At 46.9% G+C, this 17,526-nt stretch overlaps 1 protein-coding gene across 4 annotated transcripts in view; it reads right to left on the reverse strand.

The window, feature by feature from the left end:
• fgfr3 (fibroblast growth factor receptor 3) overlaps positions 1-16,666 on the reverse strand; it is a 44,276-nt gene extending 27,610 nt beyond the window's left edge. For 3 of the 4 annotated variants that reach the window (XM_089003613.1, XM_089003612.1, XM_089003611.1), the window contains exons 1-4: positions 16,568-16,666; positions 13,277-13,452; positions 3,606-3,860; positions 1,727-1,792 (exon numbers count right to left, since the gene is read on the reverse strand). In XM_089003613.1, coding sequence (XP_088859739.1) covers positions 1,727-1,792; positions 3,606-3,860; positions 13,277-13,452; positions 16,568-16,647 — 577 coding nt within the window. In that variant the 5' untranslated portion in view covers positions 16,648-16,666. The remainder of the gene's footprint in view (positions 1-1,726; positions 1,793-3,605; positions 3,861-13,276; positions 13,453-16,567) is intronic. The other variant, XM_089003614.1, reaches the window with a different exon arrangement.
• Between the last annotated feature and the right edge of the window lie 860 nt (positions 16,667-17,526).

Consider the following 17,526-nt stretch of genomic DNA (forward strand, 5'->3'; position numbering starts at 1 on the left):
CTTTCCATGTATTTTATTTGTGTATTTATCCTTGATTTATTTATTTTGTTCATTTTAGTTATTTATCTGTGTACCGCTTTTTTCAATTGATGTATTTTGCTTTATGTATTTATTTATTTTGTTTTATTTATTTATTTACCCATCTACCATTTTTTTCAATGTATTTATTTTAGTTGTGTATTTATGTACATATCTACTTATTGATGAATTTATTTATTTATCCTTGATTTATTGATGATGTTCATTTGATTCACGTATCAACCATTTTTTGTTTTTTTTCCAAAGTATATGAGGCATAGGGGAGGGGGGTGCGCCAACTGCACCCCGATATTGCAAGGGAGTGTGTGGCTTGTGAGGAGGTGCGCCAACCAACTTTTGTTTGAATCTTCAAGAAGAGACAGTGTGACACTTTGCCAAAGTTTAGCTTTGGGTGGTTAGCAGGGTGGCATTTGTGCGATGGTTGTCATTGTTGTCGAGAGTAAACAGAAACTATCCCCAATCATGACATCAAACAGCAATTAGCGGCAAGCGTGCAAGTCGCCACGCCAAGCGGCGACCGCGCGGCTAAAAGGGGGCCGCGCGGCGGAGGGTAATTGTTTAATAAGTGTAATTTGTCCTCGCCGACGCCCGCCGCGCACACGCGCGTGCACGTGGAGGCCGAGGCCAAGTGGCGATTTGGCCCTTTGAAGGTGCACCGCTGAAGAATGGCAGCCGGCGGGCGGGTTAGCGTAGCGTAGTGTAGCGTCGCTGGCGCTGCGCTTGGCTGCCAGCATAAACAAGAGTCGGGGACACGCCACAGATTAGCCTCTTTTCACATTCCTGTGCACGCACACCCGCGCGTACCCGCGCGTAGGCACACCCATGCTACATTCCAAAGGGCAAATATTTCAACCGGGCCGACAGCTTCATGGCGGACTTCATCCTGGTGCGACTTTGTGTCAGCGGGTTGACGCCAACATTCCTCGCCAAAACGCGTTTCACACGCTAAAGATGGGCAGTGCCGCTATTTTTTGTCCGAATCTTCATTTGACGTTCCGACACAAAACTGGCGTCGAGGTGAATGCAAGTTTGGGATTTTCCCGTGGCCTGGTCTCTCTTGGACTTTGGCTTTGGAGTCACATGTTGGGGTCTGAGCAATTAGCGCTGGCTTAGCGCACGTCAAGTTTGCGCTTTTGGAGGCTAATCCCCGACCCGGTCGGTCCGGTCGGTCCGGTCGTGTCATGAGGTGGATTTAGCGGCCAAGATGAAGGTTGTTTTACACTTTTACAACTGTAGCTGGAGCAAAGTGCTAACATGGACAAAAGGCAAATCCAATAGCACATTTATTATACATGAAATAATGTGCATTTTGTGTAGTTTTTGGGCTTATTTTGTAGAAAATGATGTTTTATGGGGACCTGGGAACGGATTTTTTCATTTTTATGGTTTCCTATGGGAAATGAATGTTTGGAAGACACTTTTCGCCTTCCACATACTTTGTGTGAACTAATTCAGTTCGTAAGCGGAGGTATCACTGTATTTGAACTTTTTTTTGCAACAAAAATATTTCATCGCTCATTAATATTGTCATTGACCGTTCTGGTTTGTGACGCTGACAAAAATGTCAAAAATGACAAAATAGGCATGAAAAAAATACGTCACTCCATATGTTTCACGCACAAAAATGACGACTAATCAAATGAAAATATTAGATATAAGAGTGAGAGAGAAAAAAATGGGAATTCACCATTGCCATTACCTGCATCTTCGGGATCTTCATCGTCATCTTCATCATCACCGGACGACAGAGCATCTAAAAATAAACAGCAAGAAATAAATACATCCAATAAATAAATAAATACTTACATACATAAATAATTTGTCTTTGCATCAGACAAAATGACAGAAAATATCAAACTTCATTTGAATTCATTGCTATCTATTTGCCATCTATTAGCTAGCTATTAATTATCTATTCGTTAGCGAGCTAACTTTCTATCTATTTCAGTTATTCTAGGTTGAGTGAACGCCGGCTCATGGTGCTATCTATTAGCTATTTAGCTAGCTATCTATTTGGATTGGATTGGATTGGATTTGCCTTTATCTAGCTAGCTCTCGAGTTGCTATCTTTGACCTTGAGAGTTTTGAAAGGCGCTAAGAAATGAAATGTATTATTATTATTATTATTATTATTATTATTTGTTGACATCTGCTACACGTCATGGTAGCTGCCTAGCATCATTTTGACCCCGGCACCCCCTCGTTTTTTTGTTGAGCTCCCGCGGGGCCGTCGGTGGACCGTGCAAAGAGTCCACTTTAGCCACTTTAGCGCTCTCCGGGGCGCTAAAGTCGGTGACACGGACGCCGCACATCTTGAACGTTGCTCAAATATCGGAAAGGGAAAACACGAGCGTGCTGGCGTGTGTTCGACGAGCTGCCTGGAAAGGGGACGACGGCGGGCGGGGGGTGTCGCGTGCGCTAGTCGGGCGGGGACAGGAAACGGCCTGCGCGCGCTACAAAGTCCCACTTGACTGGCCGCTGAAAAAAAAAAAGAAAAAGGTGGACGGGGCGAGCGAGTGAGAAAGCGACTCGCAAATGATCAAAATGATTTTTTTTCTTTCATTTTCCTCTGATATTTTTGGAAATCCTGCCCATCTCGTCAGTTCCACTGATCAATGTGAAATTTGCTTGGCATGTCAATCATGAGGAGACCCACCAAAAAGTCCCTTGAAGACAAACAGTGTCACTCAAATTAGGACAATTTAGTGCAATTGCTAATTTGCTAATTTTTGACACAAAATTAGAAGTCATTCGTCTGTGGAATAATAAAAAAAAAAACTTTAAAAAAGGGGCGGGGCAAGAAAGGGGTGGGGCATTTCTGTGCACGTCCATTTTTTTTTGCCACGCCAACTGTTGGCAACAATGAAATATTTCCAGCTAACAGCTTTCAAATGAATCCAAAAGTGCCTCAACGGGTATGCTAAAGTTGCCTGGCATGTCATTTCCAGCAACATGTAGCCGGTGCCAGGGTTTGTTTGTCATTGTCACTCCAATTCCAGGAAACACAGAAAATTGACTTTTAGGACTACGTAAACATTCAATTTCGACTCTCTTATTTCATCCCCCCCCAAAAAAGAGTTCATTCCTAAGTGATATGTGTCTGGAGTTAGCTGAGCTTGAAATGTACAAAACACAACACATACCTATTGATTCATATAGCGCTTTAATAAGAGCTGAAGCTGTAACAAAGCGCTAACATGGACAAAAAGGAAAATGCTGCCCAAAAATATTGCCAGAGGTCTGACCGGCACTTTATCGGCACCCGCCGCGAGAAAAATTAAAATGGCAGTGAAAGAAGTTTGACTTTGACTATTTGGACATGAAAGAGCTAAGGTGGTGTTTTCGTAACTGTACATTAGTTAGCAAAAAATGAAACTTAACGTGCTGTACATCACAGCGTTTCCTATTGTGGTCCTGCCTAGACGGGTGGCGGCACAACTCAGGCTGGTTTCCAGCTTAGCCTAGCGCTATGAGGACGGCCATGGTGAGGAATTGCCTCCGTGGACTTTTGAGAGAAAGCGACCGCTTTGCTGCCTCGACGGGCGGCGGTTGAAATCAGTCCCTACCTGTCACCCTGATGGTGTAGTTGCTGAGCAGTTTGTTGTTTCGGGCCAGTCGGCAGGCGTACACCCCCGAATCGGCGTACGTCACGTTGACGATCCGCAGCGTCCTGGGTCCGGGTCGCGTCCGCTGGCCCGGAACCAGCACCCCGCCGTCCTTCAACCAAACGGCGGGCCGGGACCAGTCCTCTGAGGGGTCGCACGCCATTTCCAGGGTGTCGCCCAAGCCCAGGACAAAGTCCCACTCGCCGGAGACGCCGTCTGCCAATCGACAATCAATCAATCAATTTGGCTGTTTGACGCGTCAACAGACATCTGATCGGCTGAGACGCTTTCCACATGTCATACCCAAAAACAACTTGGACAAAAAACAACCCTGCAAAATGCCAAAAAGGCAAAGGTGGCATTCAACGGGTGTCAAGCTCAATGTTTGCACGAGGTAAGCAGAGAAAAACCAACACGCCGCCGCCGCCACCCTTTAAATCAGACCCGTCGCTTCGCGCCGTTTCCGTGATAACCATTCAAGGGGAATGTTGTGACCCCCATAAACGCCCCCCGTCCCCACATTCACACCCATCAGCTTGCTAAGCGACAATGGCGCGAGCGTTTGCGCGCGGATGCGTCGGCGCCCTGGGAAAGGGCGAAGGAGGCGTGTGATAAATGGCGGCCCGACACGCCCACCGGTGACCCGACGGGAAGAGGCGGAGGCGGCTCTGGGAGGGAGGGCCGACGCGCACCAAACGCCAAGTGCTAAACAACAGACGAGAGAGCTCACAGCGGTGATTCATTTGAAGCAATTTGTTCTTCCGCCTAGATGGGTTGCAGGAGAAAAAAGGAGAAAAAAAAGGAGCCGGCAAAATCGGGCGCCAAATTAACATTTCCAGGCGATGCGATTCGATGGATGACTTGGACAGGTCAATATGCAAATCATGAAGCTGCAGTAGATTTGGGTCAATGGGAATGCACAAACGGGTTGCGGTAGAAGATTTTGGAAGCGGATGTTTTTCTTGGTCAGACGGCGCGAGGGTGCCGAATTGATCGCATCGGGCCACGTGCAATCAGACTTTGGAACAAAGATAATCACAGCAAAGTATGACGACGCCTCGACGGGCTGCGGTAGAGGTGCAATTCAAATCATGGAAATGTTTTGTTTTCATTGGCTGGACCGCTCTCACACGTTGACAGAAGTGGACTGCGGGGGCGGGATTTCCTTACGCCTTTCAAGAGTGCCTACCCGTTTACGACAGCGAATGATGCCTCGACGGGCTGCGGTGGAAGGTTCCTCAAATTTATCTCAGCTCTTGGAAATTCCATGACCTGCGCTACTTCCCACGGGGAGGTCATCATCCAATGTACACCCGCACATTTCAGTAACAAATTCCGCCTCGACGGGCTGCGGCAAAAAGACACATTAGCCTGGCGATATTTAAAGTGGTCCCGGCCGGCCACATTTTGCCACGATAAAATGACAAGTGACGCCAAGCGAGGTCAAAAACGTTTGCTGCAACAAACAACTTGTTCTTTTTTTTTTTTCTTCTTCATTCAAAACAAAAAGGCCCATTGAGGAAAAGGAAAACACGCCGGCGTTGCGAGCGGCAGCCCAACGAATGAATGAATGGCTCACTGACTTGGCGTATTTGCGCTGACCTCCGCGAAGGCAAATGAGAACATATGTCTTCAAATGTCGGGGGGACTAGAGGGGGAGGGGGGATGGTTAGGTTACGCACTTGCTGTAATCTTTGCGGCGCCTTTGACACTCAAAGATATTAGCAAGCGTTTCAACTTACTGTCATTTTTTTGGGGTTGAAACAATGAGAAAAATTCATTCCCTTCCACACCCGTGGAGTACACCTGGTTGAAATTTGGAGGATTTTGTCTTACAAGGACCCCCGCGGGTCGACTTGTGGCGGGCCACAAAATCATTTCAAGTAGCCATTTTGGTCTCACAAAATGGCTACTTGAAATGATTTTCTGGGTCCAACTCGTGATCGACGCGTTAGCTAAAAATTCATGTTCATCAAAACGTCACCACCCGCAACCTTTTTTTTCCAGACGTCACGCCAGATGAATTTCAGGAAAATATCCGTGTGCCACAAAAACAAACAAAAAAACGCAGTCACACACGGCCCGTAAGATGGGTGAAAAGCTTCTGTTTCACCAAGGCTTTTTTTTTACAAGTGTGCGTATAAGGTGGCGAGTGTATAAATCAAGAGGGCGTCCGGCGCCACGCAGCCCGCGACTAAATAGCCCTTGACGATAATTTCAGGCGTCTGATTGAGGTGCGGCGCTCGCAACCGCCGCCCGCCGTCTTTCCTGCGCGTCAAGAGCTTTCTTTATCCAAACGGCCAAGAAAGAGGCTCTTTATGCAGGGGGCCATCCAGCTCACCGAGGGAGCCGCAAGGCAAAGCGGCAAGCCAGCTCCGTTGAGGAAGATGACATTTGGGAGGCACCAAATGACTGCACCCACAAAAAAAAATAAGAACAATTCACAAGACAGAAAAAAGAGCAAGTATGCCATTTAGAGGCCCTTCTACGGACTGTATATTTGGCAGGCATTTCTATCAGGCGCGGACCCACAAAAACAGTCTCAAGAAGACAGCCCCCCCCCAAAAAAAAGCAAGTATGCAATTTTGGTGGACATTTTATGGAACTTTGTCATTTCAAGGTGTCCAAACTAGCCTAGTGAAAAAAATATATCCAAAAATAGCCCCTGAAGTGAGTTTGACTTGCCATTGGAAATTTGGAAGATCATTTTTTTGGGTGAGTAGATGTTCAAAAAAAATCATGCTTGAAAAAATAGAGGGAGTCTGCCACGTGGGTTCAAATCTGTAATTTGTTTATGCCCCCCTCCCCAAAATCACATTTTTGGCAGCCACAAAAAAGTCTCGAGAAGCAGTGCCCGAAAGAACACAGCAAATGCCCCATTTTGTTTTTTTGTTGTTGTTATGGTCGTATGAGTCATTTCCCGATGTCCCAATCTAAATTTGGTGGGGATGTCCAGGGTTCTCCGAGCGCAAATCATTTCTGGAGCGACAAAAAAAAAATCCTGATTTTGTGCCTTTGCGTCAACTCGCCAGCAACTGACACTTGGATGACTTTTTGTGGTGAAGGAGAAGAAAAGGCAAAATGTTGCTCAGCCACCACAGCGACGCTTCATCGACCCCTTTTTTGATTGATGACATTTTTTTTTGCGCAGCCCCCAGCCTGATAAATGACACGGCAAAAATATGGCAGAGCCAGCGACACGACCGAGAGCTCAGATGGAGAAAAACATTTTCAGCCCCAAATAATAAACGTTACACGAAGAAACTTGACCTCAGGAATCAACGTGGACATTTTTTCATAATTTTTTATGCAGATGATGAAACATGCAATTTTTTTTGTCCATATCTTTGAACAGGCTGCTTTCCATCAGAATTTCTCTTTCAAAAGCTTATTTGTGAAAACCGGAACGCCATCTTGAAAACTTCATCAAGGCCGGCGAATTGCATATTTTAAAGCCCAATCTTGAAATTATTCATTATTAAATTATGAATACACCAAAAACCAGAAAGCTATTGCACTTAGCATTTGTCGATTTGATATCAGGCATCTTGCTGGGCAGCTAAGACCTCGTCGGAAGGAAGTGGAGTTCATTCGATGCGATAGTTTTAGGTTGAATGATTGATTATTGTCGGGATGATTATTTTCAGAGCTTCAACAGATAGCAAGCGAGCTTGCGCTTTGGCTATCGCCACCTAAATTGTGCTAACTTTAGCGCGCCAATCGATGCCAAAAGCTGTCAAAAGAGAGCAAGGTGATAGAGTCAAATAAATCAATCGAAATAAATAATCATTGAAAAGATTTAAACGTGTTCTTGAACAAACAGAACATAAACAGGAACGCGGGTGGCGATTACAGCTAGCGGGCCGAGTCGAGAGTCGGCGATTAAAAAGCAATCAAGACCCGAAGCGGTTGAAGCAGGTGATTTTTACAAGCCGCTCCAGAAGCATGAAGTGGCGCTCAATGGCTCCCAAAAGCAAAATGGATTCCAGATGTGGACATTGGTCTTTGTCAAGTCCTTGCCGGGGACGCGACGCGACGATGCGGGCTAGCGGCCGCTCCAGGACCCGCCACAAACCATCGCGCACGTCCAACGGGATCCTTTTGTTTACGTCTGCGACCCAGCGACGGGACGGACTGGCCTTTTTCTCGTTGCAACGTTGGAGTGCTATCGGGACTGGCAAAACGCCCATTTTGGGGGTCAAAGGTCGATTTGAGATCGGAATATAAAATGCTCATTTTTTTGGGATTGGAAATCAAACGACTGGAATCCGAATTTGAAAGCCTTTGTTCAAGATTTGAATCCTGTCCTGAAATTCTTATTTCTAATCAACCTTAATCCAGATCTGCAACCCCAATTGGATACCCCAAAAATGGTGTGTGTTTTTACTCACAAACCTGCAAAAACTGAACCAGGCCAAAAAATTGGTCACATCTTGACAATTTGAACCAAAGGTCAATTTGTTCCTGTTTCGGTGCCAAGCGTCAGATCCAAAGAGACTTTGCCTCACTGCATTCCAGACGCCGGCTGGCGCTTCTCGGCTGGCAATTCCGCCCGCCCGCCCGCCCACCCGCCGCTTTCCCGCCGATCGGCTTCTTTTCGCTTCCTGCGCGAAAAGGCTACCAAGCCAAGCGTTTGTTTGGCACGCAACGGGAACCGTCACGTGACCTTCACACAGGATGCGCATCCCCCCCACTTTCATTAGGGGGTGTTGCCAAAGGAAGGGGGGGGGGGGACATCCTGGAGGAGCGCAGCCCCCTTCTTTCAGCCAGCCGCCCTAATGTCACTTTAATGCGCTTTGGCCGGATGTGAATACGGCAGCACAATGAGCTTCATCGGGGCCGTCCTGACTAGCTGGCACCGCGATGGTTTTTTTGGGGGGCGGCAAAGAAAGATGCCAGGACCAAAGAGCGATTGTCCGCCGGAGCACAAGAAAGAGAAGAAAAATTGCCGCTTCTATTCTGGAGGGAGGTCGCATTGCCAAACCGCTTCACTCAAATTTGGTGCACCAAGTTTGACCACGAAGAGACGCACAGGGAGTCTGAGTGACGGCCATCTTGCATTTAAAAAGGAAACAAAAATTCCCCCGCGGAACGACGGTCAAAATTTGGTGGGCAAGTGTATCATGAGAAGACCCACAAAAAAGTCTGGAGAAGCCCAAAGACACACAAGGTCTGCCGTGTTCGACCAAAGTGAATATTTGGGCTCATTGTCAGCCTTTGACAGAGTATTTCGTGAGCTCTTTCATTCCGTTTTCACTCAGCCGGATGAAATTTGGTCACGAGCAAACACACCAAAAAATCTGGCCTGAAAAGACAGGAATTTTCCGCGTGCACCGTTGGTGAATAATTAATTGATGGGAAACAAGTATTACGAGCGAGATGAAATTTGGAAGGTGCGCTTCTCACGTGCAGACCAACAAAAAAAAAGTCCCAAGAAGCCAATGGCCGAAGAGACAGCAACATTTGGCACGACGACACCTTTTCAAAGTCAATTTCATGATTCAACATGAAATTTGGTCGACATGTTTATCGCGGGTAGACCCACAAAAAATAAGTCTATTAGCGTCTGAAAAAAAACACGATTTTGCGTCTGAAGTAGCCTTCCTTTGAGACAAGGTTTCAAATTCAGACCGGAGGCCTGGCCAGGGCGTACCTATGGGGACCGGTCGCCGGCCTTTCGCATCACAGCGGCGTTGACAAACGGGCGCTTTGATGAATTCACAAGGTCGCCCGCAGGAAATTGCGCAGAGAGTCGTCTGCGGTGGGGCCTTCGCAAAGAGTCTCTTTTGAGAGGCGTTTGCGCCGGAGCCGCCGCTTGCTCGACCCATCAAAACCTTTCACAGCGGCATTTTATCTGCTTTTTGGACACAATGACTCTCTCCCTGCGCTAGCTTTGGATTCACAAAGCTGTTTTACAATTTCAGATGAGGGTTTTTAGTCAAGTTCCGAGTTCCAAGTTCAGGTTTTGAAAACAGTTGTTTTTAACTGGATTTTGTGCTTCAGAGACGTTGAGGTTAAAGTTTACAAGACGACGGGTTTGGAGTCTGGGTTACGGTTTCAAGGGGTGAAGCTTACAAACCAGTTTGAGGATTTGACAGTCCGCTTTCAAGGCAGGGTTAGGGTTTGAAATGGGGGCGCGGGGGGGTTCGAGTATCGAGACAGAGTTTCCAATTGGTCTTTCCAGATTGGATGAAGGTTCAAATCGCGGCAAGGGTTTTCAATGAGGGTGAGTTCAAAGTGGGACTTCAAATGAGGGCATTCAATTTGTCTCGGGCTTTAAAATCTCTGGGTTTTGTTTCAAATGACGGAAGCCATATTCACCTTAGGGTTTGAAGCCGGTTCTAATGCTTTGAATCGGCTCTTTTCAAATGACTCCTTTCTAAGTAGGGTACAAAATGGGGCTCAAGGTTGAGGGTTCAAATTCCAGGCTGTGCTTCCAAATAGGTTTGAATTCACCGTCGAGGTTTTAAGACCAAATGACATCGCAATCATTTCAAGGCGGGTTTGGGGTTCCAAATGCGGGTTGACGTTTGAAGCCCACAGGAGGGGGGGTAGGGCTTCAAATCAGGATTTTTCAGCTTCAATGAAGAATTGCAGTGAGGTTTTGTTTTTCACGATGATCTTCTCGTGATATGTAACTTTGCTTTCATCGTACGGTGATAGCTCAGCTTACGAACTTCATTGGTTCCCAGAAAGTGTGTGTAAGGACAAAAGTTTGTCTGCCAAACATTTATTTCCCATATGAAACCATGAAAAATGAGAATAATCCGTTCTCAGGTCCCCATAAAACATCATTTTCTACTAAATAAGCCTTCAAACTACACAAAATAGACCTTATTTTATGTATAATAAATGTGCTATTGTATGGTAATTCAAGAAATAAACAGTACTTTATAATAAAGTCATTTTATTTACCTTTGTGATGGTCATTGATGTTGTTGCTTCTTGATGATATCCGAGTGAAGTTAATACCCTCACTCACACTGTCCCCTCCTAGCTGCTTTTCATTCATCCAAATCAACAGAAGTGTTTCAACCTCTTCTATTGCCTGAGACCGTTGCTTAGACAATACAGAAACACCCTTAGCATCAGGTAGCAATGGTTGACTTAGCGTACTAGGATGCTAAGTCACACAAACACACACCTCATTCATGTTTCTCAATTGTCTCCTTCTGCTCGACCGACCGTCATTTTCTTTTGCGTCCTGTTCTGCTGAACACTGGCCAGCGGTGGGGTCTTTTTCGGTCTTATAAGAGCAAAAGTACTCCACTCGATAGCAAACCACATCTGCACTCAGAGGGGGTGTGGAAAAACTAGTCCAGCAGCTACCGTGGCGTTGTGTGATTTGGTTCGTCCGCCCAAAACTAGTTGGTATGCCAAGATGATATTCTGGCAAATTTAATGTTTGTGAGGCGAAAAGTTGGTGAGCTAAAGCGCTGGTAAAGCGAGGTATCAGTGCATTTTGAAAGTCAAACATTTGCATGTTTTTGTTTTGTTTCAAGATGGCAGCCAAGCAAAATGGACTGGTTGGTCCCGAATCGGGGAAACGGGGCCGTCGCCATCTTTGCTGGCTGAAAGCGAAACCGTCCCGCTTTGCACCCTCCCCTCCCCGTCGTGGTGTTATTCTGCCAGGAGAGCAAAAATAATAAATCCTTGTGCCGCCTGCAGAGTGTAATGGAAGCCGCTCGGGGTTGGAAAGAAGACCGCCGCAAAAAAAAAAAAGGCCACCACAACCCTCTTTTTGTTTTTTTCAAAACAAAGCACGCCTGCAGCTCTTGAAAATTCCCATGGAATTTTATTTTGGTGGTGTAATTGGCTTCCTCTCGCCCCCCTTCCACCCAGTGCCAACTTTCCCCCCGGCGTCACTCGTGTGCGCGTCGATCGGCCGCAAGGATTTCAACCGTCTCACCGCCAGACGCTCCAACTTGACTTTTCCTTGACACGTTTCGGAACATTCAACCCCCCCCCCCTCAAGTCTGACATATCAACATGGGATCTGGTCGCCATGTTGATCACGAAAAAAGGCTTCAAGAAGGCAACATCAAGTCAGCCATCTTGTTGTTGTTGTTTGGTCAACTTGGCCTGGCAGTGCCTCTCTGCCATCCAAAACAAATTGGACAAAAATCCTCCCCAGGGACAACAAAATTTAATTTGGCAGACACTGTGAGTAGACCCCCACCCACACACAGAGAAAAAATAAGTCAGAAGATACAAGATATCTTCCATTTTGGTTGAAAACAGATGGCAGCTTGTGTCCAACAACAACAAGACACACACAGACAAGAATAATAACACATTCCATTTAGAAAGAAGCGCCTTTCAAAACTCACAAGGACACTGGACAGAATATCTATCCATCCATCTAGGTAGCGATCTAGCTCGCAAGCTAAAGAGCTAGCTGGCGATCTAACTAGCTGGTGATATATCTACTTATCTAGCTAATAATAATAATAATAATAAATGTAATTGAACTAACCCACCACACACACACACACACACACACACACACACACACACACACACACACACACACACACACACACACACACACACACACACACACACACACACACACACACACACACGCTGGCGCCCAGGCAGACATGGAATGGCAAAAGTGAGCGCGCTCAATGAGCTGCTTCGAGACGTCAGCGTGGAGGAGCCTCCATAAATCATGATGGGGGGGTGTAGGGGGGGCACGGGCTACTGTAAATACAGGACACACACACATTGGCAGGCGAGGCGCAACGTCACGCGTCCGCCGTCGCCGCCGCCAGACGTGGCGTCCTTGAACGGCGGCAACTTGGCGACTGCTTGTCAAAGCCACTCCGTCACCTTCTACCCCAACAAGTTTTTTTTGTGGGTGAGCAGCGCCAGCGTTCACTCAACCCGGAATAACTCAAATAGATAGAAAGCTAGCTAGCTCATAGATAGCTAATAACTAGCTAGCCAGCTAGATAGCTGAGAGCAAATAGACAGCAAATAAAGTGCTAGCTAGGTAGCGAGCTCAATAGCTAGCTTAGCAGCAGCACAAAGACTTTGGCTGTAGCCTCGCACAAAATGACGACTCCTCCGCATTTGCGGAGGATGAAAACAAACGTGTCCCGCGTTTACTTTGGAATTTGACCCTTGCCCCCCCGGACACCAAAGAACAAGATAGGGGTCTAGGGGGGGGCATAAAAACAACAACACATGACGTCTCTTTTAGTGTGAATATTTCTTGATTTATTCATCTAGCGATCCGGCTATCTCGCTGGCTATCTCGCTAGCTATCCATTTGCTATCTAGCTCCCTGGCCGGCTATTTAGCTAGCCTATTAGCTAAATAGCTATCCAACTGGCTGGCTAGCTATTGGCTATCAATTGACTAGCTAGCTAGCTTTCAATCTATTTGAGTTACTTCCAGGTTGAGTGAACGCTGGCGCATGCGGCTGCCGCTGCTCACCCACAGAGAAACGTATCCCGTGACTGTAAAGTGGTTGCCTTGAGAGTTTTGAAAGGTGCTTAGATGAATGATTATTATTGTAAAAATGCGGCCGCGGGTGTAAAATGAAGCCCTCCCCGGGCCCCGCAACCACAAATCCTCACATGACGTCACACTTTAGCGAGTCAGGAAGCGAAGGCGGGTCCTACCTGCGGGCTGGGCGACGGGTAGCCTGGGCGGCGCCGCGCAGACGGGCAGCAGGAGGCACGGCAGCCACAGGCAAATTGGCGCCGCCGTCGCCGCCATCCCGGCGAGGCGAACGCAAGCGGGGCCCCGCGCCAGCTCAGGCGGCCCCCGCAGCTCGCATGGCGTCCCCGCAGCCCACCTGCAAGATAAAAACGAGGGGGCGGGTCAAGTGGTGATTGACAGCTCAAGTGTTCATCAAGATGCTTTGAGGAGATGATCTGTCAATCACGCGGAGGCGAGACAACGGGAATGTGGCGCTTGATGGATGTTTGGAAAGCTCTGGAAAAATCACATTTATTTTGGTGGTACCTGATGGAAAAAGTAGCGCCAATGCTAATCGATGCGAACGGCAATAACCACTCAGCAACTTGAGCGCCATCTTTTTCCCAGAAAGCTTCTTCTTCGATTTCACACTGAACAAGCTCCCAGTGTTTTTTTTTTGTTCTTCCATACCCGTCGAGTTGTGTACATAGCCTGGGAGTAACCCCGTCCGCTAGACGCCGACAAAGGTTAGCAAGCGAGCGGTCTTGGCTGGAGCACACAAGCGCGTATTGTGCGCCGGCGGAGAGGCGCTGTTGTGTTAACACTGCCACTTTTCTTTTCTTTTTTACACTGGCAAACGTCGCTAGCTCAGCGCCATTCCACCCTAGCGCCTCGCTGCTGCGGCAGGCGGGCGGGCGGGCGGGACCATAAGGCGATGCGGACCGCTAATGCGCCGACACTGACGCCTTTCATGTGGGCCGACCCGCCTTGACGCCGTCCGTTTGTTGACGTGGCGGCGTTGGGGGGGTTTCAAGTGGCGGCCACACACCAAGTAGTGCTCGCCGTTTTTAGCCGGTTGGACGCTCCGCGTCAGCGGGAATTTGGACAAGAGTAGGGTGTCGATTTGGAACGGTATCCAACAGGTGGCTCTGCGGCGGAGCGGTTAGCATGTCAGCGTAACAGGTTTTTGCCAGGCTGGAAATAAAAGGCTTTTCCTCCAATTTAGCATTTAGCGAATGCTAGCAAAAGGGTGTCAAACTTGGTTCTTGCTGTGGCCTGGATTGTAGTTACAATTTCCTCTCGGGGACAAGTCATTAGCATGTTAAATCCCCTCCACATATTACATACCTGGCGCACAACAAATTCATGAAGAACTAGTATTTGAAGTCAAAAATCATGAGTTTTTGTGGTTGACGTACGACAGTTTGACATTTTGGTTGGGATTTTAGCTAGCATCGTGACACTTGAGATGCTTGATTTTCTCTCGTGGACCGAATAAAATGAGGTGGCGGGCCAGATTTGGCCCCCGGGCCTCGATTTGGACACCGGTGCGCTAGCAAAAGATTTGATGGACTGTTTTTGGAAGTACTTCCAATCGGCGTGAATGCTTGCAGAAAGATTTCGCTGGGTTGGAGGCGCGGGTGTCCAAATCGCATCACTGTAATTCGGGTAAGCGAGGTCAACAAAAACAGAGCAATGGCACGAAATGGGGCGACAAAATCCATCCGGCAGTTGTCCGCCATCAACCATAAGTGCAACGGCGTGACAGGGCTATCAAATGTATGCGTACAGGTAGCGAAGGGCAAATTAGAACGGCGGAGAAACTCCTTGCGTCCACTTTGAGAAATTGGGACAGAAGTACAGGTGGTATAGTCGTGGCTATGGAGCATCGCCAAGTGGAAAACAATTGCCCCAGTGGAACTATTTGATAGAGTTGAGGAGCTAGCGCTTGTTCTTGAGCTTTCACAGCAGCGAAGGGGCAACTAAAAAAAAATCAATCAATCAATAAAACGCTTCCATGAAGCATTGAACCCACGAGTGGACAAACGAGCGCTCAAAGGCTCGCGCCGTATTTGCCATGCTAATCATTTCCCAGGCATGAAAGGGAATAAAAGATGAGCGCAAATCATGCATTTCATGCTGCGCCTCCTGCTAGCGATAGCAAGCCCCTCTCCTTCTCCCGTTTGCTGTCAATCAATCAAACGCACCCCTGGGGTGACGGATGAAAGTGATCAGCTGACAGAGAGGATTGGACGGGGGGGGGGGTGCTTGTCAGCTCAATGTGATCAAAAATTCAAAAACCGGCGTGAAGAAGATGTAAAAACGAGGTCAGGTGGTGCACGTGGCCGCGGATAAGACATGTCGCTCCTTTGGGATCACAACAATCATGACAAATTGACAAGCATAGAAAAAAAAAATCAGATTTCATATTTGTGAAAGAATTGATATATATATATATATATATATATATATATATATATATATATATATATATATATATATATATATATATATATATATATATATATATAACATAATTACAATTGTAGACATAAATAGATAAAATAGTCTGTCCAAATCGGAGGAAATGACACAAGTAATTTGAACAAAATGCACCATCATTATATGGCTAATATAAATAATGATCAAAATGGTAAACTTTGGATGAACGCTGTGGTCTTTGATATGTTGACCAAATGCAATGAGTGCAGTACGATGACTAAAAATACCATGAAATGAAGTCATTTGACAGTAAGTTGAAGTGGTGTTTTGTCTTCGTTGGTTGAAGAGTTCAGTTGACTAAGATTTGAAAGACAAGGTCTAAAATCCGTCAGGAGCTTTTTCTCCCCGTTCAACTCGTCTCAAGTGCCAATCCGGTTTGGCTTCACACATGCAGCATCTTGTCGCTCAAACAGGGAGAACCTGAACCTGTCTGCTCCTCACAAAAAGTCTCCAAAAACGTCCGATTGGCCCATCGACGAGCACATTGAACGCGCAGTCGCCCCTGATTGAAGCTCCCGCACTCTGATCCGCAGGTCACGCCACAACACATTTCAGAATCACATGGGGGGGGGGGGGGTCGTCATCTGGATGAATTTCACAGGCACTGTTTAGACATGCCACTTGCCCCCCCCCCCCCCCCCCCCCCCCCCCCCCCAGCCCCAAAAATACCAACAAACAAAAACATGTCAGGATGAATTCAAAATCAATGTCTCCCCCATGCAGTTTAATTATTCATCAAAGTGACGACATGAAAAAGGGGGGGGGGGTGGCTGCAAAAAGACCATCATCGACTTTGCAGATCAGGATTGTGTGTGTGTAGAATACAGATACATGTCAAAATAAACTGGATGTCAACAAAAATACTTCTTTGACAAGGAGATATAAAAAATGACAAGTTATATCGAGAAAAATAGTGAGGAAATGTGCTTTCACATATCACGGCATCCATTTTTGTTGAAAAAACTGCTTTATTCGCGATGTAGGCTCACCGTTGCATGGACTGTATGCATATAGTGGACGTGATTTGCTTTGCTGCTTCGTTTTTGAGCAATGTGGGATCGCTTCCCATTCGCTGACGCCGTTCGTCTCCAAACTATGAAAATCAATGAATAGATTAAAAAGTATTCGGGATATATGTATGTTCAGATATACATATACACACACATACATACACATATACACACACATATATATATATATATATATATACATATACACACATATATATATATATATATATAGTAAAGTCTTGTTATATCGATATCGGTTATATCGATAGTATTGCTTATTACGATACTATTTCTATGAACTCAAGGGGAAAATTTACATGCCGCAGCATCGGATATATCGATAGTCCGGTTATATCAATATTTTTCCGACTCCCTGTGTATGTGTGTGTGTGTGTGTGTGTGTGTGTGTGTGTGTGTGTGTGTGTGTGTGTGTGTGTGTGTGTAATGGTGTAATCTCAAACGTAGCGTTTCGCAATAAATAAAAAAATGGCTCCAGAACACCCCCCCCCCCGTCCCCCCCCGCCCCGAATGTAATCAACCTGTACGGAGCGAAGAAAGTGAGGCGATTTCCCAGGCAGGTGATCGCCGATCAAGGTCTCCAAACTCACCCAATGTAGGTCCGTGCCGTGTAGGCTTGAAAATGCACGCAGTAATTCCACAGTCCAAGTCTCAGCACCCCCCAAAAAGTCGTGCTCCTTTCACGTTTCCTTCTTCAGCCCCGATATCATCCAAAAGTGCGAGAGGGGGAAAAACGAAGCATCGTAAAATGGCTTGAAAATCAAAGTTGTCGGCCAGCGGCGTTCCGGCGAAGGGCGCGCGGCGGTGGAGAAAGTCGGCGGCAGGCGGCCGCCGTCATGCCGTCTCGCTGGGCTCCAAAGGCTCCGAGAGCCGCGCTGAGACTGTCTGAGAGCGTCCGAGGTCGAGAGCCTCCGCTCGGA

This window comes from Hippocampus bargibanti, linkage group LG09 (assembly GCF_051943395.1).
Source record: "Hippocampus bargibanti isolate YZ-2025 linkage group LG09, ASM5194339v1, whole genome shotgun sequence".
NCBI classification, from domain to species: domain Eukaryota; kingdom Metazoa; phylum Chordata; class Actinopteri; order Syngnathiformes; family Syngnathidae; genus Hippocampus; species Hippocampus bargibanti.